At 38.1% G+C, this 27,504-nt stretch overlaps 1 protein-coding gene and 1 long non-coding RNA gene across 2 annotated transcripts in view; one reads left to right on the forward strand and one right to left on the reverse strand.

The window, feature by feature from the left end:
* The window catches only part of MORC1 (MORC family CW-type zinc finger 1), a 201,072-nt gene that overhangs the window by 82,557 nt on the left and 91,011 nt on the right, over nucleotides 1–27,504 (reverse strand). The window contains exons 15-17 of the mRNA XM_027867998.1: nucleotides 12,634–12,762; nucleotides 10,198–10,303; nucleotides 6,473–6,611 (exon numbers count right to left, since the gene is read on the reverse strand). Coding sequence (XP_027723799.1) covers nucleotides 6,473–6,611; nucleotides 10,198–10,303; nucleotides 12,634–12,762 — 374 coding nt within the window. The remainder of the gene's footprint in view (nucleotides 1–6,472; nucleotides 6,612–10,197; nucleotides 10,304–12,633; nucleotides 12,763–27,504) is intronic.
* LOC114047199 overlaps nucleotides 7,705–27,504 on the forward strand; it is a 24,616-nt gene continuing 4,816 nt past the window's right edge. Inside the window, exons 1-2 of the long non-coding RNA XR_003569588.1 lie at nucleotides 7,705–7,787; nucleotides 25,012–25,133. This is a non-coding gene — a long non-coding RNA (uncharacterized LOC114047199). The remainder of the gene's footprint in view (nucleotides 7,788–25,011; nucleotides 25,134–27,504) is intronic.

A 27,504-nucleotide genomic window follows, 5' to 3' on the forward strand; every position in this document is an offset into this window, starting at 1 on the left:
TTGAACTCAGGTCTTCCTTCCATATGGCAGCTAGTGGGCACAGTGCAGAAAGTACCGGGCCTGCTATTAGGAAGTGTGACCCTGGGCAAGGCATTTGACACTGTTGCCTCAGTTTCCTCATCTATAAAATAAGCTGGAGAAGGAAATGGCAAACTACTCCAGTATCTTTGCCAAGAAAATCCCAAATGGGTTCACAACGAGTCAGAAACGACTGAAATAACTGAACAACTTCCTGACTCCAGGACCAGCACTCTATCCCCTGAGCCATCTAGCTGCTTCCATACCCTAGGTAGGTAAGGCTGGTTTTTTCCTAAAAAGGCCATGAAACTGTCCTCAATACTGGACTATTCCAGGGGTCTAAAGCTCAAATCATCAATGTATATCTGTGCTCAGTTCACCGTAAATGCCCAGTGCACAAGAAATATGGGGAATCCCCAGGGTTAGTGAATGTCCCAGTGTCCTGTGAGTCAATACACCCACCTTAGGTGAATATCCTTTTCATACTATTGATAAGTAAACTCCTTGTTAAACATTACGTGGTCTACAAATCCCTCTTTTTGTTCCAATATGAAGATGGAACCACTAGACTGACCTGAGTCAAGCTGGGCCTGCACAACCAGGAAAAATGCGCGCGCGCGCGCGCGCACACACACACACACACACACACACACACACACACACATACTACAACAACGTGAACTGAAAGAATAATGACAAAATGAACCCTAAACTCAACAATGAATAATTAAAAGTTTGGTCCCAAAGAAGAGATGAGAAAATACAACTCCCTCCTTTCTTTGCAGAGACTGGACTCTGTCATGCAATACTACATTTACTGTCAGACTCAGCTGATATGTTGGTTATTTTTGCTGAGTTTGCTTTTGTGTACCCTTTTATTCTTTGTTATAAGGGATAGCTAACGGGATAGATGAGGGGAAGAGTCTTTTCAGAAAAAGAGATGATATAAAAATAAATAAAATTTAAAAAATTGTTAAATTGCATAGAGTTAACATTATAGACATGTATTAATGAAACCTATAAATATTCCATGATCATTATACTAAAAAGGAGTAAATGCCTCATCCTACAATGTTAGGCTTAATTGTGGGAATGTGATAATGATAATATAAAAACAAATTAGGGAAATTCAGAATGGAAAGTATGTGGATAACAGTGTTATTTATTCCTGAATAACAACAATATTACACATTTATGTAACACCAGGCGTTGCGTGCTTTACAATTATTTTCTTATTTGATCCTCATACCAATTCTGGGAGGTAGATCCTATTATTATTTCCATTACACAGATGAAGAAACTGAGGCAAACAGAAGTTAAGTGACTTGCCCAGGGTCGCATAGTGAGTGTTTGAGGCCAGATTTGAACTCTGGTCTTCCTGACACCAAATCCATCTCTCTATCTGTCTAGGAACTTTTTAGTTAAGTTACATAGCATCCACATGCTAATACCACAATCTACTGACCAAAACAATATATATACACGTATATATATGCATATATACACACATATATATGCATACATACACATACATATTATTATACACATAATACATCAAGGGTTAGTTAGAAAACTGATTCTGGAGAGGACTAAGTCAGATGCATGAATATAAGCAAAACCCCCTCATCTTACAAAAAAAGCTTACTACCTCCACAGATGACATTAATACCAGCAGATAACAACACAGGATTTCACAGTGTGGCCAGCAGATGGTGCATGTCCTTCAGAGAACAGAAATGCCTATGCAATGTAACATTGGGGAGTGAGGCAACAGAGATGAGCAGAAAACAGATACATGATTCATCTGATGGAGAAAAACTGAGACATTGGTTTGTTATAGGAGCACAATATTATAAAGAGGGTCCTGGCTTGTCATTATGGCCTAACAGAATACATGGCCAGAAATACATTTAATCCTTAAAAAGTTAAGCTGTAACTCTACCATTAATTGGAATTTCTCCTACCCAAGTAGGAAACAGGTTCCTGAGCTATACTTGTTAACTTTGTAACACATTCTTAAATCCTTTTTATCTATCTATCTATCACCTATCTCTTCATTTATAGATCTATAGTTATCTATCTATATAGATATATGTATATCTATATATCATATGCATGTCTAAATCTATTTATATCATCTATCTATAGATCTCTATATGTAGATATACATATATATCTATATATCACATGCATCTACCTATCTATCTATCTATCTATCTAGTCTTAGTCCCCTCCAGGGTCTGTTTTACATCTAACCCTTGATATACTGTGCCTAATTTTATACATGTGTGTGTATATATATATATATATATATGTGGATGTATAGACACAGAAACACACATATATACACACTGTTTTAGCAAATGGACTGCATTATTAGCACGTGTATGCTATATAATTTAACTTTGTAGCAGCTAGGTGGATAAAGATATGGGCCTATCTAGGTAGAGATAAATAGACAGATAGATAGATAGATGGGATTTAAGAATGTATTACAAAGGTAGCATAATAAGTAGAGCTCAGGAACTTGTTTCCTTCTAGGCTAGGAGAAATGCCAATTAATGGTAGAGTTACATTTTAGCCTTTTACGGATTAAATGTGTTTCTGGCCATATATTCTATATCTACCTGTCTATCTATCTAGATATCCATCTATCCATCTATTGGAAACTAGTTCCTGAGCTATACTTGTTAACTTTGTTATATATTCTCACACACACACTCACATCCATCTTTTCCTGAGACTGTAAACTCCTACAAGTGTGGTGAGGCAGAGAAGTCCATGTCTTTGATATTCTCCCCACCCTATTGCCTCAACCAGCACAATTATTTCAAAAATACAATGAACAATCAATAATTATTACTGTCTGCACTGTCCATTCTAAGTGGGTTCTTGGAGTGGTCACAATTTTGCTTCTCTCTCCATTAATAAGCTAGGGAGGTGGGGAAGGAGGTGAGATGGGGAGATAATATGGCATTGAGGGAGGTAAGCTACAAAACACTGGCAGTAACTAAGACCATCCGTCCTGTTTTTGCCTTCTGGCTGCATGTGATACATATCATATCATAGACTGTGGGAGCCAGAAGGGTCTTTTGTCAGTTCTCTTACAGATGACACAAGCTTGTACCACAGGTCAATAACCTGACTGGCCTCAACACTGTCCGCTTTGTTAGGGGTAAAAGGTCTATGCACCTAGATTAGGGGGTAGCTTTGGGGGAGCAGAGGGGGCTGAGGAAGGAAACAATAGTCTTGGATGATTCTGGATCTTATCTCTTAATCAGGAAGAGACGCTCATGTCCCATAAGGAAGCATGTATTTTAAAAAGTGAAACATAGCTTTATCTCCCTAGGCCAGAAATTCGGTCAACTCTCGTTTTTTAGAGGTGGATTATATTTATCCATGGCTGATGCAGACCTTTTACTTTTCCTTCCCTTTTTCACCTCTGGTCTCTCCTCTCCTCTAAGGGACGGCCAAAAGAAACCAGATAATGATAGATAGCATTTATATAGTGATTTGAGGTTTGCAAAACACTATCAATCTTAATTTACCTCACCACAATCCTGAGAGGTAGGTGCTATTATTTTCACCATTTTACAGATGAGAAAACTGAGGCTGCAAGAGGTGAGGTGACTTGCCTAAGGTCACAGAGGACTAAGTGTCTGAGGCCATATTTGAAATCAGGTCTTCCTGCCACCCAGTTCAGTAATACTCACTGCACCCTCAGTTGATCAGTTTAGGGTTAACATAATTATACCATATACAAGTTGCATCACCATACCAATTGAGCTATAAAAAGCTGTCTTAAGACTGTGTATACGTCTCTCTGTTGACATGTTCCTCTTGGTTTTTGTCTTCTGGACCCCCTGCACCTAGCACATAGTAGGTACTCAACAAATACTTGTTGGATCAGAATGGTTAATTCAATTACTCAAAAAAAGAAAAAAGAAACCAGGACTTTGGGGAACCAAGACTGTATTCCAATAACCCTGCCACAGTCTGTCCAAAAATGAATAGTAAAAAACAAAACAAAACAAAACAAAACTCCTAACTGAAGCTCTGAAGGAGATTAACAGGTTCTCTGAGCTCTATAAAAAAACAACAAAAGAATAAAATCCACATATACATGTCCTGAGTTCTAATGTCTTTACTAGTTAGAAAACTAAACCAGTATTACTAGAGGCCCTTGGATCAGAGGATGTCCCTTAGAGTAAGAAAGACAGGGACATCATCTCAAGGCCCCAGGCAACTCTCTCTAAGTTGCTGATCTACCATCTTCTTGGGCATCTCCCCACTTGGATCTTTACACTAATGGAATCACAGGTCTAATTAAAAAAAAAAGGTAAAATACTGTAATGTGGCACTTTACCCTTTAATTGGAGATATCAAGATGCAACTACTTTTATATAAAAATTATTTTCCTAATATTACTTTTGTCCTTCCCTAACATTTATTTTTCTCATATTTTATTTTTCTAACATTCATTTCTTCTAAAACATGTCAACTTGAGAGTTTCTGTATTAACAAACCCATTTACTGAAATACATATACACATACAAATATATATGCATATTGTTGTTCAATCATTTCAGTTGTGTCTGACTTTCTGTGACCCCATTTGGGGTTTTATTGACAAAGATACTTAAATAGTTTGCTATTTCCTTCTCCAGCTCATATAACAGATGAGGGACTGAAGCAAACAGGGTGACTTGCCCAAAATCACATGGCTAGTAAGTATCTGAGGCCGGATTTGAACTCATGAAGATGAGTCTTTCTGATTACAAGCCCAGTGCTCCATCCACTGTGCCACATAGCTACACATACACACATGTGTATGTGCATATACATATATATATATTTATACACACATATACACATTTATATGTGTGTACATGCATGCGTATACACACACACTCAGATTTCCTGTGTAAACTGCATATCACTTTTCTAGGCTTCAGTTTCCCAGTCTTTGATCCAACTCAACAAACTTTTATTAAATACCTAATATGTGCAAGGTACTCTATAAGGCTCTGAAGTTACAAAGACAAAGAACTCAAATGTTCCCCTCCCTCAAGAAGCCAATCTCTCAGTCGACAAGCATTTATTGAAATCACTATGGGCTCACTATTGCCAGGCACTAAGCACAAAGGATACCAAGAAAGGCAAAAACCATGGTCTGACCTGGTTAGACGTGTTCTTTAGGAAGGTCACTTTGGCAGCCTAGGTGAGAATGGATTAGAATGGGGATGGAACTGAGGCAGGGAGGCCAATCTGAAGGGATTACAACATTAACCAATTAACCAATACTGATAAAGGTCTTGAGGAAATGACATTTTGCCTAGTTCTGATAATTCCAGCCTTATTTGATCATTTATTTAAAAAAAATTCTCTCTAAAATGAATTGTAAATATAGGCTTAAAAAATCCTGGTAAATGATAGGAATTACTTAACATCTTAAAAAAAGAAACAAGGGTTTGAGAGGCCCGCAAACTCAGTATGAGTTGATCATCACAAGATCACAGATTTGAAGATATAAGGGACCTTAAGTATCCATCTAATCCAAGTCCCTAACTTTTCAAAGGAGAAAACTGAAGTCCAGAGAAGTGACTTACCCAACATCTTACAGATATAAACTTGTGGAACCAAAATTTGAACCAAGCCTCTAGCACCCTTTTTAACGAAACAACATGTTACTCTCCTCTGTCCTGGCCAGACCACACCTATGTAGTGTGTTTGACTCTGAGTGGCACATTTTTTGGGGGGTGAGGCAGTCAGGGTTAAGTGACTTGCCCAGGGTCACAGAGCTAGTAAAGTGTCAAGTGTCTAAGGCCACATTTGAATTCAGGTCCTCCTGACTCCAAGGCCTGAGCTCCATCTACTGTGTCACCTAGCTGCCCCCAATGAGTGGCACATTTTAGGAAGGACAATAACAAAATGGATCATGTCCAGTGAATACACTGATACAGTGATTCTAACTAATGTTCTATGAAGACTAGTTGAAGGAAATGGAATGTTTTAGCCAGAGGAAGAGATAACAGGCAGGCAGGGTGGGTGAACAACAGAGGTCTGAAAATATTCTGAAGTTATGTCATGTGAAAGAGAAGAGTTAAGAAGAACACGACTTTTTCTGGGTGGTTTCAGAGGGCATAAGTGGGACCAGTATGTGAAAATTATAGGAAGACATTTTAATTTTAGCTCAATATAACAAAGAATTTCCTAATAATCAGAGTGGTCTCAAAACAAAACAGACCACCCCATGAGCCAGTGAGGTCCCTCTTGCTGGAAGTATTCAAACAGGGTGCCAGATGACCACTGGTCATGAATGTTGTACTGGGGATTTATGTTGTGGAGGAAATCAGATTTTATGATGGCTTGCAATTCTAAGACTCTACAAACTGCCCTCTATGGCACAGGCATCATTATGTTTTGTGAAAGTGATGAATAATTAGATACTCACCCATGACTGCTGTTCTGCCAATTTATTCTGATATCTTTGCACCGAATCCCTGAGTTGTTTCTCTTTCTCATTTTCTGGGGCGGATACTTGTTTCATGGTGCCCAGGGGGAAAGAAGGGAGTTGTTCTGGCCTATGACAGCTTCAGAATCAATGAGCACAAGAAATAAGGTCAATGAAAAGGAACAGGCTATTTGACCATTATCACAGTGGCTGGAGGTTATCTTCAATGTCTTAAACACCAGAAATCGGATATAGGGAAGCAATATCCTCCTAATGCTAGATGAAACTTCCCAAACCCCAAATTTGAGTATGTTACTTCCTGCTCAAAAATTCTGACCAGCTCTCTACTATCTGTGGAACAAAATTCAAATACTCCTGCCTGGCATTCAAGGCCGTTCACAATTCAGAAGGAATTTAAGTCTTTCATCCTTTTTTTTTTCTACTATGCTCCCTCATGCTGCCAATTGTTAAAGCTTATGTGTCCCAGATTTTCTAGGCAGTTCTGACTTCAAGAAGTTGTCAACTTTTAATTAGATTTTTCAAAAGGAATATTCTTTGTCATATCATGAGTCATTTTTGGGTCAGACAGGATGGTCTCTGTACTTATGGGACAGCAACAAGCACAACTCAAAACTCAATCAATCAACCAATCAACCAAAATAACTGGTTCAACTAGTCAATCAATAGCCACTCTGTGCTAGGCACTGTACTAAGTGTTTGGGATATAAGGACTGAAACTAATCCTTCTTGTAATCCCCCCATTTCCCCATCCTTCTACTCTTGCTCCGCCACTCTGCCTATACCTCCCAGAGTTCCCAAATCATCCAATCCAAATTCTATTATTTTTCCAAGTACTAATTTTATCACCTCTGGAAAGCCTACCCTGATCTTCCTGGCCAGAAGTAATGTTTCCTTGTGAACTATTATGGAACTGTGCATCTTTCTTACTGCATAGTCACAACCTAACTTGTACCACAGTTATTTGTATAGCTGTCTTACTTTCCTATTAGTCTGTAATGAATGATAACAAGGACAAGGTCTCATTTTCCTACATATTCTTCATTGTACCTAGCACACAATAGATGCTCATTAATTTTTTATGATTATGAAATATTTTTGAATAAATTAATAATGGCTCTAGGGATTACCAACTATAAATGACCCCGGACTACTTGGCTTTTCAAATCCTTGTGTCTTTTTATACTTTTTCTGTCTCCTTCCTCCTTTCACAGGTTTTCACGACCTGAAAATGTCACTGTGTCTTGCTGCAGCACCTTCATCACCTTCTAACTGGTTGCTTCTAATTTCTGAGCTGGTAAGCCAAATAGACAGTGTTGTTAGAATTCTGAGTCCTATCTAAAATAAAGACAAATGGGCTTTGAGATGGTGGTGGGAATGAGATAATTTTCATAAAGTACATGAGCTTCATTGCATGTTTTTTGTGATATCTAGATTGTCTAGAAGCCAGCTCTTCTGGGTAGATAAGATTACTGGTTTCATGAATTTTATAGTTTTTAGTTTGATCACAGTCAACATAGATCCCATTGAGCAATGCTGATATTCAGGATGTAGCTAGAGATGGAGATGGGTCAAACCAGGATAGATGCTGGTATGACAATCCTTTCCTAAAGCTCCTACTTCTCCATGCTTAAATTCTGAGTATAGGTGCAGTGTGTGTCCATAACAGTACAGTAGAAAGAACACTGGGTCAGAAGAGACCTGGTTTTAAAGCACTACATAGGTGTGACCACTAGTAGCAATCAAGCAATCTCTTACGGCAGCTGGAGATACCTAGAGAATATAACAAAAATGCTGGAGAAAAGGTTTCCTCCCCCTTGCAAGGCATGGAAAAAATTAGGGTAAACAGGACCCACTCTTCATGTTTTCCAAGAAGAATCCCAAAATATTCTGGGAATGAAAGTGACTAGTTGCATTTGCATTCAGGTTCTGTTGTGAAAAAACATCTCTACATTCACTCACAGAAAATGTGTTGGTTATTATCCAAGAAAAGTGCGGAAAAAACAAATTCAAAGCATTATTGGAATACTATACAACCACCTACAGTGTTGATTTGAAGACAACTAGGGGCTCCATTTATATATGCTTTTGTTTGTATTTCAGTAAAATGACTGTGCCCTTGTCAATTTTTTTTTTAAACTCAGATATACAAAATTGCTGCAGGAGAAATTTCCTGATAGAGTACCCCCAATATGAAAAATTGACTGTGTTAGGAGAGAGTGAGATCCCCAAATTCAAAGTCTTCAAGCAGAGAGGCAACCATTTGTTGGCAATGTTGTAGAAAGGATTCTTGGTCAGTTATGGGTTAGACTCAATGGCCTGTCAGATCCCTTCTCAATCTGAGATTCTATGATTCCTGAAGTACCTAAAGCATATGAACACAAAATATCTTAACAAAAGTCAAATCTACCCAAAATTCATAAAGTGGCCTTCATTTGTAACTCTTAAAATATATTTTTCATTTAATTATATAATTTAAATTTGTTTAAACTGACATCCAGGTCTTCACTTCATCACAGTTACCCCCTTCTCCCCAAAGCATTAACTGTGCTGAGCACTCTGATTACTAGTGCCACTCATGCATCTGACCTGGAGAGGAGGGGAAAAGATCCTTGAAAGGATGCTTCTGATCCACTAAAAGGTGGTAGAATAGGTTTAGGTTCTTTAAAAATGTGATAAATTAATATTCAACTTTATCTAAGACAGGGTCTGGTTATATTTCAGTTCTTACAAAGGCGCAAAAATCTTTTTGGGATGCTACATAATAAATACCCCTATAACTCATTTAATGGTGTTCTCCTATGCCTAAATAGCTGAAGCAGTAGTACCCATAGCCAAGGTTAAACTTCACAACAATCCTTTATAAGATACTATCGTATTATGGAATGCCTGTCTTGTTCCATGAATTGAAAATAAAATAAATTTGTGAAGAAAAAGAAAAAAAAAGAAACTATGTCCTAGGATGGTTTACATTTAAAGTGGATATTTTACTATTCACCATGGTAACAAACAGAGCTGAAAAGGGCTGAGAGAGGTCATTAAATTGTAATGGGAGGGGGATGGCCAATGAGGACCCAATTTTTAGAGCATGCTCAGATTTTCCCTTCATGTTTATACAGAACACACTCTGTTGACTGGGCCCTCATGGCCAATACTCCCATTACAAAGTCCACTTTTCCTTACTCTGGGTATCATCAAAGGTTGCAGGCCCTATTCACAATGAGCAGTAGGAAATAAGACATAAACCCTCTTTCTGCATTAACCATCCCTTGATCAACTAACCTGATGGTCAAGAATTCCTATATCTCTTAGCACCATTTTAAGTTTCTCTTCTTGATAACAACGGATAACAGATAGTCAATATTTTGTCAGCTCATAAGAAAATTATAAATACAGGAGGAAATTTATTTTAGACTTTAAGGTCCATCACTTAACTGTCAACACTGCTAAATTTAACTCATGTCTCTCATTACAAGTGACACTGTTTTGATTTGTAAATGAGACAGAATTAATGCAACTTTGAGAATGATTCTCTACCCCTAATGTGCTTCCTACAAGATGAGAGAACACAGTTGATGGAAATGGGAACTCCCAAGTTGGCTCTACTAAAAAGAAGCCCACTAAAGTTATCATTTCTTTTCAGCATGACAGGGATATTTTAACAGCAGATAATTCTCTGCATGGGAAAAAATGCCATCAAAATCTACCTGTTTTCCAAGAGGTTTGGATTATCAGTACAAGTCCAATTGCCAAGATTTTCTCTCTTCTTATAATCATCATCAGAAGGTAAAACTCTCCATTTAAGGCAAAGATCTGAGAAAAAGGCAATCAGAGACACACATTCTATAAGGGATAGCCCTGTCAATGTAGAGAAACTCAGAGGATCATCTATTAATAGCCAAATAAAGCTGTGGTCAAATTTCACTTAATTATGTTTAGTACTACTGCAGTGTTACTGCTAGACTGTGGAGAAATTACTAAAAAGTAATTTACCACATTTTGCAAAAAAAGAGAAATATTTTAAAATCTGCTTGTCAAAAGTCAGTTCAACTTCATCTTGAATGGTTATTAATCACCTGGAAACTATAAAATAGAGATTATATATAACTGCATTATACTATTTGGTCAAATTATATATTTTCTCTCTTCTGGACCATTTCATCAGTGTAAAGAACTCTTGATATAAAAACTCTCCATCAATGCAGATCTACAATTGTGCTGTTACTTACAGTCTTAAAGAACAGTCTGGATAAAATCAAGAGGGTAAACAGCTTTCCATTGTCAGACAACTAGTAGGTGCCAGAGGCAGGATTTAAATTTAGGTCTTTCTGAGTCAAACATTAGCCTTCTATCAACTACAATGCACTATCTCTTCAAAGAGGCATGTTGTATTTAGGAATGAAGATAGTGTAATACAAGCATGATCTGTTTTCAGGAGGGCCTGAGTTCAAATCTCACATCTGACCACTTCCTTGCTGTGTGACTCTGAGCAAAACATTTAACTTACTTGTCCTCAATCAACAACTTATCTACTAACTCATAGATGGCTGGCTCAAAATAATTATAGACAAATCTTAACATTTTAATGTCAAAATAATAATAATAATATGATGATAGGCTTTAAAACCCATAAACCAATTCTTCTATAAACATTTTAACTAACATCTGAGATAAAATACAAGCTGTGAATATCATTGGAAAACTATGACAAAATCATATACTATCACAAAAGTTGAAATTTTCCCTTATAAATATTATGGGAAACATTAAGTTGATCAAAATGTTAGTTGTCTTTATGGTTAGTCATTTGTATTCACTTTGTCAATCTTAAAAAAATCTCTGCAAAGGGTAAATCTTCTTCTCAGGCTATGACTTAGTCAAAGTAACACCTGCCAATACCATGAGCTGAGTATGTATGTGATTGTGGGGATGGAAAAATAAAAGAGTTGAAAAATAAGATGGGAAAGCCAAAATGTATGAGAGCTTTTCTTTTGCTTTTAATATGTAATGCTTCCAATATGAAAGACTGCACCATTTCTTTTGTATAATACTCTCCTAAAAACAAATCATGACACTTAAAACTTTTGTCTTAGCCAACAAATATGCTCAAAATTGTTACAAGTACCACGAAAGTTTTTAAGGCTATATGCACACAAAAAGAAACTGGAAATAACAGTTCAACTATCAGCCATTGTGAAAACTGACAAAATTCAACATAAGAATGTTAGGTTGAACTTCAAACTATTTCTTCCCTAATACAATTGTGTGCATGTAGGCCAAGTCTTAATATGGACAGTACTGCTATTTTGCACCCAAATTTGTGTGGAAACTATCCCTCTCTGCAATAAAATGATGATGCAGGATTGAACCTAATATGCCCAAAGATGGGCTGATTTAAGCAGTCACTATAATATCCTGTGTAACTTTTAAAGGTCAGGATTGTGCTAGAACCCCTACATCTAGCATAATCTTAAGAATGGTCCCTTCCCACTGGGTATAAGGTCTGATCTCTCCCAATCATTTTCAGGGGACAAGAGTACACAGAATAGAGGAGGCTTAGAATTTTAAAATATATCACTGTATCATATTTCAGTTAAGGAAATGAACAGAATCAAAATTTTAAAAATGTTACTTCCAATTTGTTTTTGTGTACACAGTCTTTTTAAAAAATATGTACTCATTTCAATAACTGTTTCCCAATTACATTTGTATATAGTCTTAAAGAGCCATTTGGAAAAGGATTCTCTAAGGGCAGAATGATTGAATGAAAAGCTGACGGTTAGTTTGCAAAGAAATGGACATTTGGCATTGATTGATTTGGATTTGGCACTCTCAGTTACTGGATCCATGAATGTATCAACTCTTAATCATCCATATTATACAAGGCTATTTCCTCCCTCTGTCTAGTCTCACTACTGCTATGAGGGCTCTCTAGAGCTTTACTCGGCGGACCAGCTGATCCTCTGCTGTATGACAGCAGCTGGACACACCCTAGAAAGTTTTAAGAGGGAACAACAGCAGATCTTTGGATGGTGGTAAATCATCTGTCTCCCCAACTACTGGTCCTCTCCACTGCCAGGGGTAACTCAAAGCTGACTGCAAATTGCATTGCCCTTCACCAGCCATATGTGGACCACACTTGCCACATTGAATGATGAACGGGATTTCACTGGCTTGTCTTCTTCTGTACCGAGTAGAATTTAAAGGCTTCTCCAACCACTTGTTACTCTGGTACCCAAATTCATTCCAGAAGAGCATCGGATTTCTATTACCTTAAAAAAAAAAGTCATACAAGGATAAGGAAATGAGCAATGTGATGCATTTTGAAGCAATAAAACATTTAGAACTGTTGTTACTAAAGGTTTCCATAAGGGACTGTCCTCATTAAACACCACCCTAAAAATTCTTCATAAATTTTTATATTCATGTTCTCAGCCAAGGTTTCTTTACCCTGAATAATTCCAGATGCTCTTGATTTTCCCCTCTCTCCTCTTCTTTTTAGTCCTTCTCCTTCTCCACCCTAGTTTCAAGTTTTTCATTCAATCCTTACTTTACATCAACATGTAATATATGCAGGGGAACCTGAGAGGTTCTCTTTAAGGAATAGGATTCTGGAGCAGTGGTGTCAATCTCAAATAGAAACTGATCTCTTCAGGATGCACACTGATTTAGGAAACCACAAATTAGCATTATTTGTGTTTTGTTATATTTGTATTCATTTTGTTAAACATTTCCCATTTACATTTTAATCTGATTGTGCTGCATATTTGGCACCTCTTTGTTCTGGAGCATAGACTTTAGGCATAAAAATATATGGACACACTCACTATGTGCCAGGGGCAGGGCGTGAACACAGGTCTTCTTGGTTTCAAGACCAGGTCTCTGTAACCAACAGGTCACATTGCCTTTCATGCAGTGAGACTATCATAACAAACATATGCAAATATTAATGGCCCTCTTTATGCCACAGGGTTGCTAGACCCCAATGGCAGAAATGATTAGGCCCACTACATCATATTTCTAAATAGAAGATGAAATAAGATATGACAGAAGTGTTAACTGGCAGAGGGATATGTTTGTTCTCTCCATATGTATTCTTTTTTTCTTCTTTAATTATTTTGGAGACAATCAGGGTTAAGTGACTTGCCCGTCACACAGTTAGGAAGTAACTGGGGCCTAATTTGAACTCAGTTCCTCCTGACTCCAGGGCTTGCGCTCTATCCACTGTGCTGCCTAGCTGCTCTCCATACTTATTCTGTATATATCCTTTATACATGTCCTTGCTGTATCCTTCATTAGAATGTAAGCTCTTTGAGAGGAAGAATTGTTTCATGTATCTTCTTTGTGTCCCCAATGTCTAGTGCGGTCTCTAGAATATAATAAGGTATTAATAAATGCTTGTTGATTGATATCGATGTCAGTTTTCTTCCAACTGAAAATACAAGGTCATCACCTGAATCTAAAAACCTCTAAATGTTGAACCCCAAAGATTCTCTCTTTCTGAACCATGTACTACTATAATAGTGATAACTGAAATGAGAATATACTCACATGCTTATATGTCCCAAGTTCCAATTGTAAGGAAATGGAGGCTGTGGTGCCTCATTTATGAAAAACCTTGTCTGTCCTGCCCTGGCATGAAATCATATAATAGTCATTGTTTCAAACGTGTCTTCGCTAATGGAGTGGTACATTATGATGGATATTTTTAATATTCTGTTTTAATCACTGCTGTTTGGGTTAATGTGTCTTAATGAAGGTTTTAAATTTGCACTTGTGCCCAGAGGTGAATTAACAGCAAATGGTGAAGTTTGAGAACTTGAAGAAAAAAAAAAAGAAGAAAGAAAAGATAGGTTCTTCCTGTAAATCTCAAAGACTCCCACATATCCACTACAATAGCCTTGTAGATAGCCTAAAATTTGTCAATTTATGATACTATACTAGCCAACTCCACCCCCCAACTTATCCTGACATTTCAAAAAATCCATTTTCATTACTACTCTCTTATTATAAATTGTTATTGGCCCAGAGCACACATCTAATTTTCAAGAACAAGTCTATTCCTAGACTTTGGTTAGTAAAGCCCAGTGTAACCAGTTAAATTATGTGAAGGTCTGGGATTGACCCATAGAGAATTAAAGTCATATATTCTCTTATATAAGTTTGTATGAGGGAAAAAAAATGCCACAGTAATTTACTCTTGGTCTTTTATGGACTACTTTATCAGGAAGATTCACAATTCCCTAAACAAATCTAATTACATTCTCAGGAATCTCTTCTAAGTAAGAACAAAAATCATGTTCTGAATGACTATAATAACTTGGTGTCACAGAATTCTAAAGCATTCTTCCAGTCTAATCTCCTCACTTTCCAGAGAGGCTAAGTACAAACCCAAGGTCATGCTGCTTAATTGGCACACTTATTTCACATAAGATAGGTTTTCTGATATTTTTTGTTGTTGTTCAGTCATTTTTAGTCATGTCTGGCTCTTTGTGACCCAACTTGGCGTTTTTTTGGCAAATATATTGGAATGGCTTGCTATTTCTTTCGCTAGAAAAATTACAGAGCCTCATCAAACTTTTGAAACATCATCACAAAGGAAGCACTATTAAAATGGTCAGATCTCTCTCAATGAAGCAAGAACACGGCCATTATTAGGTATAGAAATGTATTTTATTATGTCTTTCAAAAACTATTATGTGGTGAAATTCAATGAATCAATTAAGCAAAGGAGAGAACAATACATGAGCTCTTACTCTAGGAAGAGCAAGGAATAACTATGAGAGCAGGGCTGGGATTTCTGCCTGTTAAAACCAGTGAGGCTAAGTCTGGTTATCAGATCAGCCTGAAAGAAATAGAGGGTAGAGAAGGCGTCTTAACCACCCCTTCCTTGATGGGAGTCAGGAGGGGATCTATTTAGAGAAGTAACTAATCCATTAAAAAAAAAATACCCACAGAAGGGCAGTTAGAAAGCGCAGTGGATAGAGCTCTGGCCTTAGAGTCATGAGGACCTGAATTCAAATCCAGCCTCAGACACTTGATACTTACTAGCTGTTTGACCCTGGGCAAGTCGTTTAACCCCGACTACCTCACCAAAAAGCAAAAAAAAACAAAATACCCCTGGGCATTATATGGGGGAAGGTTAGAATTTAGAAAAGAGAAGGGGATGTTGCCCAGAAAAAGAAGAAAAAAAGAAGAAAAGAAAGTGAACAGAAGAGAATAGAGGGATATATAAATAAGCAAGACAGCTTTGAATATTATATGTTGAATTTATTATATACTTTTTTAAAAAAGCAAGCTGTACATAATAGGATTTTTTATTTTAATAATAATTATAATATCACACTTAGTACCTACTAAGCATTTTACACATACTGTCTCATTAGATCCTCACAATAACTCTGTGAGGTAAGTGCCATTATCCCCATTTTACAGTTGAGGAAACTGAAGCAAAGATTAAGTGACTTATCTGGGATCATACAGCTAGTGTACGAGATCGGATTTGAACTCAGGTCTTCCTAACTCTAGTTCTGGTGCTTTATCCCTTCTGCCACCTAGCTGCCTTTTATGTATACGCCTATCTTTTTGTTCTACTTAGTATGTATATATACTCATGCACACACATATGTACATATGCACATATGCACACACAAACATGTTTATGTGTTTGTGTATGTGTGCATATGCACATATGTGCTAAATTCAGACTATTCATTGGAAGTACAAATACCGAAACTGAAGCTTAAATACTCTGGCCACATAATGAGAAGACAGGACTCACTGGAATAGACCCTGATGTTGGGGAAGACTGAAAGTAAAAGAAGGGGATGGCAGAGGGTAAGATAGGTAGATGGTGTCACGGAAGCAATGAACATGAGCTTGGACAGACTTTGGGAGACAGAGGAGGACAGAAGGGCCTGGCGTTCCATGGTCTATGGGGTCACGAAGAGTCAGACACGACTGAACAACTAACACGTTAAATCCAGAATTTAAACGTGTGTGTGTGTGTGTGTGTGTGTGTGTACATATACATCTCCAAGGATAGAAATTTCATACCCACCCTTCAGTAACTTGACTTATCTCCTCTCATAATCCTTTTTTCATCACAAGTTACTTTTTGTTCTTAGCAAAGATGGCCTTGAGAGCCACAGATGGTCAATTCAAGGTGAAGCTTGATATTTGATATTTGGCCTTCTGAAATACCTACACCAGGGATTCTTAACCTGAGGTCCACAGACTCATTCAGAGTAAATAGATTTCAGGGAGTTGGTGAAGTTGGATGGAAAAAAAATTGCATGTTTCTATCAATGCAATCAGTTTCTTTTATACTCCCATATATTTTATGCATTTAAAAACATGATCTGGAGAAGGGATCCATAGGTTTCATTGGGGGTTTAGGTGTCAGAAGAAGATTAATGACATATAAAAGGTTAAGGAATCCTAACCTAGACTGCCTGCATATAACTTTATAAACTTGGTTTAAGGGAAAACAAGGCAAAACCTATCTCCAACAGGTATAAAGCTACTACAACCTTTCCTATCATTCTCTTGTTCTCCCTTTTCTCTTTCCTTTCATATCTCCTTGCTGTCTGACGTGGCAGACAACGGATGAGGTGACAGATTGTTGCTTGGTGCTCTGTAGGTGCAAGGCCAGTGGGAAGAGCTTGGTATATATACCAGACCGCTCCCATACAAATTGGCACATACAACATAAACATAAAGTTGTTCTTCCGCCATTTTCTGTGGTGTCTGACTCTCTGTGACCCTATTTGGGCTTTTGTTGGCAGAGATATTGGAGTGGTTTGCCATTTTCTTCTCCAGCTCATTTTGCAGACGAGGAAGCAGAGGCAAACAGGTTAAGTGACTTGCCCAGAGTCATATAGCTGGTAAGTGTCTGAGGCCGAATTTCAACAAAGTAGATAGAAGGCAATCTTGGAAGGAAAGGCACTAGCAGCTTTGGGGGACTGGGATAGGCTGCAACATTCCCAACAAGTGATCATCTAAACCCCAAATATAGACCTCCAGTGTCAAGGGGCTCATTTCACGAGGCAGTCCATTGAACTTTTGGACGTTAATTTTTAAAAAGGTCCTTTTGTTACACTGAACCCAAATGTGTATCTCTCTCTATAACTTTCATCCATTGGTCCTAGTGTTATTCTCTGGGGCCAAGCAGAATAAGTCTGATTTCCTTTTTTATATGAAAACCTTTCAAATATTTGAAAGCAATTGCCATCTCCCTCCTTGATTTTCTCAAAGCTGAACATGCCCAGTTCTATCAATTAATGCTAGCATTACACAGTTTCAAGTACCTATCCCATCCTGGTCATCCTACCCTTTAAAGATGCCAGGTTGTCAATGTTCTCCCTAACATGCAGTTCACAGAACTGAATACCATATTTCCAATGTGATGTGACCAGGGTAGATAAGAGTACAGTAAGACCAAAAATTCTCTTATTCTAAACTAGGGGTTCTTAACCTTTTTTTGTGTCATGGACTCCTATGGAAATCTTATAAAGCCTGCAGAACTTCTCAGAATAATGCTTTTTAATGCATTAAGTAAAAATACACAGGATTACAAAGGAAATCAATTATAACATATCAAAATACAGTTATAAAAAACTTCTTAAGAAGTTCTTGTATTCCAGATTAAGAATCCCTATTCTAAACATCATACTTCTATTAATGTAACCTAAAACGATACTAGCTTTTTGCCTGCCATTTCACAATGCTAACAAACTGACCTTACAGGCCTCTAAAACCCCCAGTTCTTTTTGGTATGGTCTAATGGGTAGGCACAAGCCCATAGATGGAAGAAGTGCTAGACTTGAAATCAGAAGATTAAGGTTCAAATCCCAGCTCTGATGCTTTCTAGCTGAGTAACATTGGATAAATCATTTAACCTGCTTGAGATTCAGTTTCTCTAGGGGTAAAATCGAGCTAATAATACTTTTACTACCTCCCTATTAGAACTGTTGCAAGGAAAATACTTTGTAAGGCTTTGCATGCTATATAAATGTTAATTATGAGAATTTTTTAAAAAAAATCTAAATGCAGGGTTTTACATTTTCTCCCTGTTAAGTTTCGTCTCTTTAGATTTGTCCCTTTAGAGGCAAGGAGCTATAGTGGCCCGGGAGTCAGGAAAACCTAGGTTCAAGTCACACTTCTAACACATACTGACTGTGTGACAATCTCAATGCTGGAAGCTCTCAATGTTCTAAGTAACTACCAAAAACTAAAAGCTACTGAGGTGTCAACCTGAATTGGTAGAAGTATCTCAATGAGACCTCCCTCTACCAATGAAATCACAATTGAGTTCTGGTGCCTATCCCCAGATTTGGCCCATCATTGGAAGCTGTTGAGAACTTTGTGCATTCTATGTGCAGTGGATAGAGAGCCAGTCCTCTAGTTAGGAAGACCTGAGGTCAAATTCAGCCTCAGGCACTTACTAGGTGTGTCACCTTGGGCAAGTCACCTAAACCTCAGTTTCCTCATCTCTAAAATGAGCTGGAGAAGGAAATGGCAAAACGCTCCAATATCTTTGCCGAGAAAACCCCTAAAAGGGTCATAAAGACTAAAAAACAACAAAAAATTATTTTGAAACATAATACAATCTCTTTTCATTCATGTCACTAATAATAATGTTGAAAAAGAGCAGAACAAAACAAAGAGTCATATAGAAAGCTATCTCCAGGCTGCCATCCATCAATATCCTTTGGGGCCAGTAGCTCTTCCATCTAATTACACTGTCCATCATTTCACATCTCTTCATCTTGTTCATTTGTACAGTATGACATATTCTAAATGAATCCATGACGTCACATGTGACCAATGCTCCACATTCTAAGTACTCACAACCCATATTTTAATGTTCTGTTCTAGAATTATGCAGGAAATAATCATTAAGCCCACTGCCCTACCCACATTTGTCTTCTTTTTTGGGGGAAAATGAAGACAGCATGTACCCATCTCTGTCAATAGTCACTGAACAAGTGCCTCCTTTTTGCCAGGCACTGTGCCCTATGTCCAGGGCTCAATCACCTTTGCTATTGTTCATGATTCCTCAAAAATCAGCAATATAAATAAAAAAGATTCTGTAATCACATCCAAAAGTTCTTTTAGTTCCCTACAATTTAGTCTTTCCAGGTAGAGTAAGTTTTTTTTTTCCTATTGCTTTGTTTTTCGCTTTCATTTTATTTATTACTATTTATTTTCTCTCTTCCACTTCCCCACTGGAGAAAGAAAAAAAAACAAACTAAGTCCTTGTAAACCCTTGTAAGAAATATGCATGGTCAAGCAAAACAAATTCCCACAGCAGTCCTGTCCAAAAACGTAGGTTTCATTCTCTGTCTTGAGTCCATGCTCTCTCTGTCAAAGAGGTAGAAAACACATTTCTTCATTGGTGCTTTGGAATCACAGATAATTACTGCATTGGTCAGAGCTCTTCATCTCTCAAAATTATTTGTCTTTATGTTATCATGTTGTTATTGTCTAAATCGTTCCCTTGGTTCTGTTCACTTTATTCTCTGTTTATTGAAGTCTTCTTCTATTCAAGTTTCTCTGAAACCACCCCTTTCATCATTTCCCATGGGATGATACTAGTCCATTGCATTCATTTACCATAATTGTTCAGCCACTCCTCAACTGATGGGCATTGCCTTAGTTTACAACTGATTTAGAGCAGCTATGTATTAATTTACAGCAATGTAGGTCATTTCCTTTAGTTCTGTACTTAGGGATACAAATTGGCGTCATCATTAAAACAATCATTCAAGTAATATCACTGAAGTAAGTTTTATTTCTTTTCATTATTGTGTTCATCAGATGAAATAATTTCAACTTTTTTGCTCTTTCTTCATCAGTCTTATTTTTGTGTTCTTAATCATTTTTACTGTTTTTATTTGGATAATCTCCAGTTTTTCATTTCCCTCTTCAAATACAGAAACTAAACCTCTAATAAGGGAATTGCCACCTACAACTTTAGGACATACCTGTAGCCTGGAGGTCCTTAGCAGCAGGGACTATTATATACATTTTTTAATCTCTTAAAAAGCCTTCCAAAAGGCAGGTGTTCAAAATATGCTGGAACTCCAGTTTTCTTTAATGAACCTGATTTCCAATTATTGTCTTTTTTGAGCCCTTTCTTAGCATAATGGAGAGACTTCCCTTAACAAGGTCTGACCATCTTATCTCCCAACTCAATAAGCTCCAGTGGCTCCCTATTACTTCCAGGATCAAAGCGAAAACCTCCATTGACTTTTGAAGTTTGTCACCACTCAGACACCTACTACCATTCCAGTTGACTTATCCTTTTTTTTTTTTTTTGGTGAGGCAATTGGGGTTAAGTGACTCGCACAGGATCACACAGCTAGTGAGTGTTATGTGTCTGGGTTTGTATTTGAACTCAGGTTCTCCTGACTCCAGGGCCAGTGCTCTATCCACCTAGCGGCCCCTGACTTAGCCTTTACTCCTTCCCATACTCTATGATCCAAGGACACTGGCTGTCTCACTGAGGCCTGAACATTCCACTCCATATAATGACTCTGTGCCTTTTAATTGTCTGTCCCACATGCCTGGAATTCTTTCCCTTATTTTCATCTTCTGGCTTCTCCTGCTTCTTTCAATACCCAGCTAAAATCTCACCTTCTGTATGCAAGAGGCTTTTTCTCTCTTTTTACTCCAGTGCCTTCCCTCTGAGATTACATCCCTTTTATACTGTTCATATCTTGTACGGGCATAATTATTTGCATATTTTATCCCTCATTAGACTATAAGCTCCTTTAGGGGAAGGACCATGTTTTTGTCTCTTTTTGTATTCCATGTTTAGCACTAGCAATAGTAAGCCCTTAATAAGTGTTTATTGACTCTTTGACTGTATACGCTTGAATTACTATTTCATTTAATTCACCTGATTTCTAATTGGATAGCCTTTTCTGAGCCCTTCCCACCAAAATGGAGAGATTTCCTGCCTAGCCTCTTTGTGGTGCAAGATAGAGCCTAGTCTTTTTGGAAACCAGAGTTTCCAAACCAAAAGATTATACCATCACCCTAAGGATAAAGAATTTCTCCTGTCTGTGGTCATTCTCTGTTGAGCCCTGGAGTTTAGAATGTTACTAACCATCCTCAGGAAATAATCTTTTCATGCACTGCAGCTAATCCTTGGCCTCAGTGGGGCTCCCTGACAGAATGTAAACTCTTTAATTTTTTTTAAGGCAATTGGGGTTAAGTGACTTGCCCTGAGCCACACAGATAGTAAGTGTCAAGCGTTTGGTCTAAGGCCAGATTTGAACTTAGATCCTCCTGACTTCAGGGCCAGCGCCACCTAGCTGCCCCCTCACTCTTTAATCCTTTATGCCAGCATCTTCCACACAGAGTGCCTGGCACTTGGTCAATTAATAAATGCTTGTTAATTAATTATTGATTATCTTGAACTACTCTCTGAAGACAAAGGCTTATACTTAGAGAAGGAAAAGGTATAAGCATTTGTATAGCACCTACTATGTACCAGGAAGAAGCATTTGTAAAGCACCTACTATGTGTCAGGCACTATGCTAAGTGTTGTTTGTATTTTTGTGTTTTTTAAAACAAATATTATTTTCATTTAGTCCTCAAAACAATACTGAGAGGTAGGTGCCATTATTATCCCCCAGTTGAGGAAACTGAGACAACAAAGATTAAATAACTTGCCTTGGGGTCACAAAGCTAGTAAGTGTCTGAGGCTGGATTTGAAAGCCCGTCTTCCTGACTCCAGACCCAGTGCTCTATCTATCTATAAAGATATCTATCTATCTATCTATCTATAAAGAAGGCTTATGTTTAAATACAAGCTTAGCTACTTATTATCTATGTGACCTTACTATCTATCTAGGTAAGTTGATTAAGTTTTTCTGAGTCTCCGATAACTCATCTGTAGGATGAGATGTTTAGACTAGAGCAGTGATAACAAGGGCAGCCAGGTGGCACAGTGGATACAACACTGGGCCTGGAGTCAGGAAGACTCATTGCCTCAGACTCATTACCTCCTGACTGTGTGACCCTGGGCAAGTCACTAAACCGTGATAGCCTCAGTTTCCTCATCTATAAAATAAGCTGGACAAGGAAATGGCAAACCACTCCAGTGTCACTGCCAAGAAAACCCCAAAATGGGGTCACGAAGAAACAGACATGACTGAAATGACTGAACAACAAGGTGATGTGAAAGTCCACTAAGCCTTACACAAGGATCCTTGCTGACAACATATTTACTCAGAAAACCACAAATTATGTCCTAATGTATTTTTATTTCTCTTGTTAAATGTTTCCCAATTATATTTTAATCTGGTTCCTGCCACACTGGGGCAGGCCTTGTGTTTGACTCCTAAGATCCTTTCCCTTAAGTCTAAGTCAACAAGGAAGGGAGTAGGGCTAAAGACTGGACTTGTCACTTCACTGTGAACTACCCAGTGAGAAAACTCCCTCTTCTAATGCAGCCCAGCCCCTTCTCTGACTGGCCCTTTTGGAAACCAGAATTTCTAAACCAAAAGATTATAGTCTCATCCTATAGATAAAGAATTTCTCCTGTCTGTGCTTATTCTCTGTTGACCTTTGGAGTTTAGGACATTACTGACTCTCCATCTTCCTTGCATAGAATAGAAAAGAAAGATTAAGTCTAATCCAGAATCATACAAGCAGAATGTGTCAGTGGTGGGTGGGACCTGAGCTCAGGATTCTCCTGGCTCTAAGGCTGTCTTATCTATTATGCATTCCATTCAATAGATCCCTAATATTGTGGGTACTCCTTACTCACGGATGCAAATGACAAGGCATCTACAACGGGGTCAGAGTGATTGTGGCAGAAAAATTCATCATGCTACAAACAATTTAGAAATGAGTCTATTTGCCCTTAGGTCCATCCTTTAATGTCAGACATACAGTCTATTGCTAGGTTGGTATTTGGAATCATTTCAGTTTGGCAGAACCTACTAGAGTTTGTATTCTCCTGATACAACCAGCATGACTCTCCCAGGGACACTTCCACACACAAACAAGCATCAGAGTAGCTCACTAGTGGAAAATCCTGAGATAATCAACAAGACAATCAACAAGTATGGATTAAGTGCTTCCTACTTCCTAGGCACTTAGGGACTGAGGAAACAAGTACAAAGAATGAAACAACTCCTGCTTGCCAGAAGTTCACACACATGCTCACACAAAGAATAAATATCAAGTTAACAAATACAAAGTAGTTATATGGAATGTAGTCTGGAGGAAAGGCACTAGCATTTGGGGGTTCAGGAAAGGTTTCATGCAGAAGATGATACTTGAGCTGTATCCTGGAGGAAGAGATTGGACTCTGGAGGTGAAGATAAGGAGGGAGTAGACACTAGGCACTTGGGACCACCAGAGGAAAACCACGGAGAGGAGAAACAGTGTCATGAGTGATGAACAGTTAATGCCAGTCTTTCTAGATCAGAGAAAGAGGGAGGGGGAGTAATTCCAATGAAGGGGGAATGATAGTTTGGGGCCAGATTGTGAAGAGCTTGACAAGTTAAACAGAGGAGTTTACATCTTGTCCTGGAGGCAATAGGAAGCCTCTGGAGTCAACTGATTAGGGGAGTCACCTAGTCAGATGTTCACTTAAGGGAAATTACTTTGGCAGCAGTTATAGGATGTAAGGATGGGGAGATATTTGAGGCAGAGAAAACAATTAGCCGGCTATTGCAATAATCCATACTGAAGCTTATGAGGACCTGACATAAGGTAATGGAAAGAAGGAATAGGATTTGACAGATATATGTAAGTAAAACATGACCAACCAAATGCATATGTGGGGTGAGGAAGAGGGAGAAGCTCAGAATAATCCTGAGATTATGCACCTGGGTGACTGGAGGTATGGTGGTACCTTTGACAAAAATAGGTAAGTTTAGGAAATGAGAGGGTTTAGGGATTGGGGGACAGATAGCGAATTCAGTATTAGACATGGTGAGTTTAAGATGGCTCCGAGATATACATTATGAAATGTCCAATAGGCAATCAGTGATCAGGGATTGAAGCTTGAGGAAGAGACTTGGGCTGAATATATAGACTGGGAATCATATGCACAGAAATAACAGTGAAAGAATCTCAAATTTTGTTTCAAATCCTATGTTACACTATGCGGTTTTTTTTTTTTTCCATAAGGAAAGCTAGGTAATTCAATGGATAGAGCACTGGACCTAAAGTCAGCAAGACCTGACTTCAGATCCAGCCTCACACACTTACTAGCTGTGTGATCTTGGGCAAATCAGTTATCTCATTTATAAAATGGGGGTGATAATGACAATATGGATAGCTAACACTTACATAGTGCTTACTATGTGCCAAGCACTGTACCTGTGGGATAATAACAGTACTTACCTCCCAGGATTAAAATGGGAAAATATTTATAAAGTGCTTTGCAAATCTTAAAACACTATATAAATGTGAGCTGCTATAATTAAAATTTCAGACTACTTTGCCATTTTCCCCTCTATAGGCAACTAAGCAAATTCTTGGTTGTTTTTCAGATTCTTTCCATCTGGGCGATACCCAAACCAGGTGGCTTCAAGCTCTATCCATCCAACAATAACAACAACAACAACATATGACGGGCTACCATTCTTCCAAGAAAGAGTTGGATTTGATCAGGGTACTTTGTTTTTCTTCCAAGAATATATTCAGAGCTATCCTTCATTATGCCAAAAAAGACCAATGTTTGGCTGATTTGTCCATCTGGATGACCTTTTATTGTCTTCTCAACACTGTGGTTTTCTCTTTAAATGAAATTTTACATGTTTTATTGGGCTAGGCTTGGTTTTGGGCCCAGATCTGTGATTTCATCTGGAGTAGAGAGCTCCCCAATGAGGAAACTCTACCAGTGTAGATTAGCAACTGTTCTGTAATTTGCCTGATGTTAAGAACTGAACTGACATGGGTCACACAACGGTAAGGGTCAGAGGTAGGACCTGAACTTAGGTCCTCCTGAGCTCAAGGCCAGTTCACAACCTACCACTCCATGCTGCTTTTCTAGTACTGTTGTAATATTTTAAATTGGGGGCTTCTTATATAATCTTTAATTCCTCTAACAGCTTTCCAGTCCATTTTCTAGTCCAACCAAATTACTCCCCAGTGTCTAGATTAAAGAAAAAAAATCAAATCAAGTCAACTAACATCTACTGAATTTCAGAGAAGGCAAGGGTGTCAAGTTTCAGTATTTTTATCTAAATGAAGGTGAAATGGAGCTAAATGGAGCTTTGAGACCTTTCAGAAAGAATTGTTGTTATTGTTCAGCTGTTTCAGTCCTGTCTGACTCTTCATAATCTCATCTGGGGTTTCCTGGCAGAGATACTGGAATGGTTTGCCATTTCTTTCTCTGGTTCATTTTATAGATGAGGAACTAAAGCAAACAGGTTAAGTGACTTGAGTAGGGTCTTATAGCTAGGAAGTGTCTGAGCCCAGATTTTAACTCAGAAGATGAGTCTTCAGAAATAAGTCATTGGAAAGAATTACTCATAGAAAATGTAAAAATATTATCCTAATGGGCCTGGGGCAAGTCACAGCTCTGCCACTAAATAGCTGTAAGACACTACACTAGTCACTTGACCTCTTCGGGTCTCAGTTTCCTCATCTGTAAAATAAGTGGGTTGAGCTAGATGATCTTGAAGGCACCCCTCCACCCCTAGCTAATACAGACATTCTATGAATCAAGTACAAGTGAAGTCAGAAAATGAAATGAAAGCATGTTCAAGAGCATTAACTTTAATCATTTGGTGAGAGGAAATTGTACAAAAAAACAATGATTGATGTTTTTCAATATTCAACAATCTATTAAGTGCCTAATGTGTTCAAGGTGCTGTAGCAGGTGTTAAGATATGATGACAAAAAGAAAAAAATAGTGTCTTTCCTTAAATATTGCAATAGTACTAGAAAGGTAGAATGGAGTGGTAAATTGTGAGTTGCCCTTGAGCTCAGAAGGACCTGGGTTCAGTCCTACCTCTGACACGTCTTCCTTAAGAAGTCTGCATACTAACTAGGAAGATAGAACGTACATGCTTGGTCCAAAATGCAGACTTTATACAGAACTCCCAATAGGGAAATGTCCATAACAGACTCAGCTCGATAAACTCTATAACATCTAGCTAGGGTACTGAGAGGGTTAAGGGGCTTTCTCAGGGACACACAGCTAATCTGTGTCAGACATAGGTCTTAAATCCATGTATCCCAAGGTCAGTCATCTCCCCATGACTCCATGGTGCCTATATACAACATATGCACAGATAAGCAAATACCGAGAAAGTGCTAAAAATCTGGCACATTGAGAAAGGTTTTGGGTAGGAGGTAGCATCTGAGCTGAGTCCTGAATGAAGCTGGGCATTCTAAGAGCAGCTCATGGAAATGGGAGATAGCATGTCATATTCAGGCAATAGCTAGAAGATCAATTTGACTGGAAAACAAGGTATATAGAGCAATATGAAATTAGTGTGAAAAGGCAGCCAATAGCCAGATTGCAGAGGGCTTGAAAACGGCAGGCTGAAAAGTTTGCATCTCACCCTCTATACAATAAGGACACATTGAAGATATGTTTTCTCTGTGATTTGGTCCAGTGATATCCTGAACATCTCTATTATTAACTGAGAGCTGGGTTGAATTAGCTACTCTACAAAGAATGTAGATTTTAAATCATTGGAGATAATGAATCCAAACCTCTATCTAAAGAATTCCACATAAAACATATCCAGCCTTTGCCTGAAGATATCAAGGAAGGGCAACCCACATTACAGCGGCGGACAGCTCCAATTAGTTGTTAGGGATATTTTTATGACTTTGAGCCTAAGTTTGCCTCCTGGTAGCTTACTCACATTGTTCCTAGGTTTGCCTTCTGGGGGTTAAATAGAGTAAGTCTTCCACAGGTCAGCCCTTCATATTCTTAAGGATAACTATCACATCCATACTTCTCCTAGTTTTCTCTCTCTCTCTCTCTCTCTCTCTCTCTCTCTCTCTCTCTCTCTCTCTCTCTCTCT

Source organism: Vombatus ursinus, unplaced genomic scaffold, assembly GCF_900497805.2.
Source record: "Vombatus ursinus unplaced genomic scaffold, bare-nosed wombat genome assembly UNPS02001419.1, whole genome shotgun sequence".
NCBI classification, from domain to species: Eukaryota; Metazoa; Chordata; class Mammalia; order Diprotodontia; family Vombatidae; genus Vombatus; species Vombatus ursinus.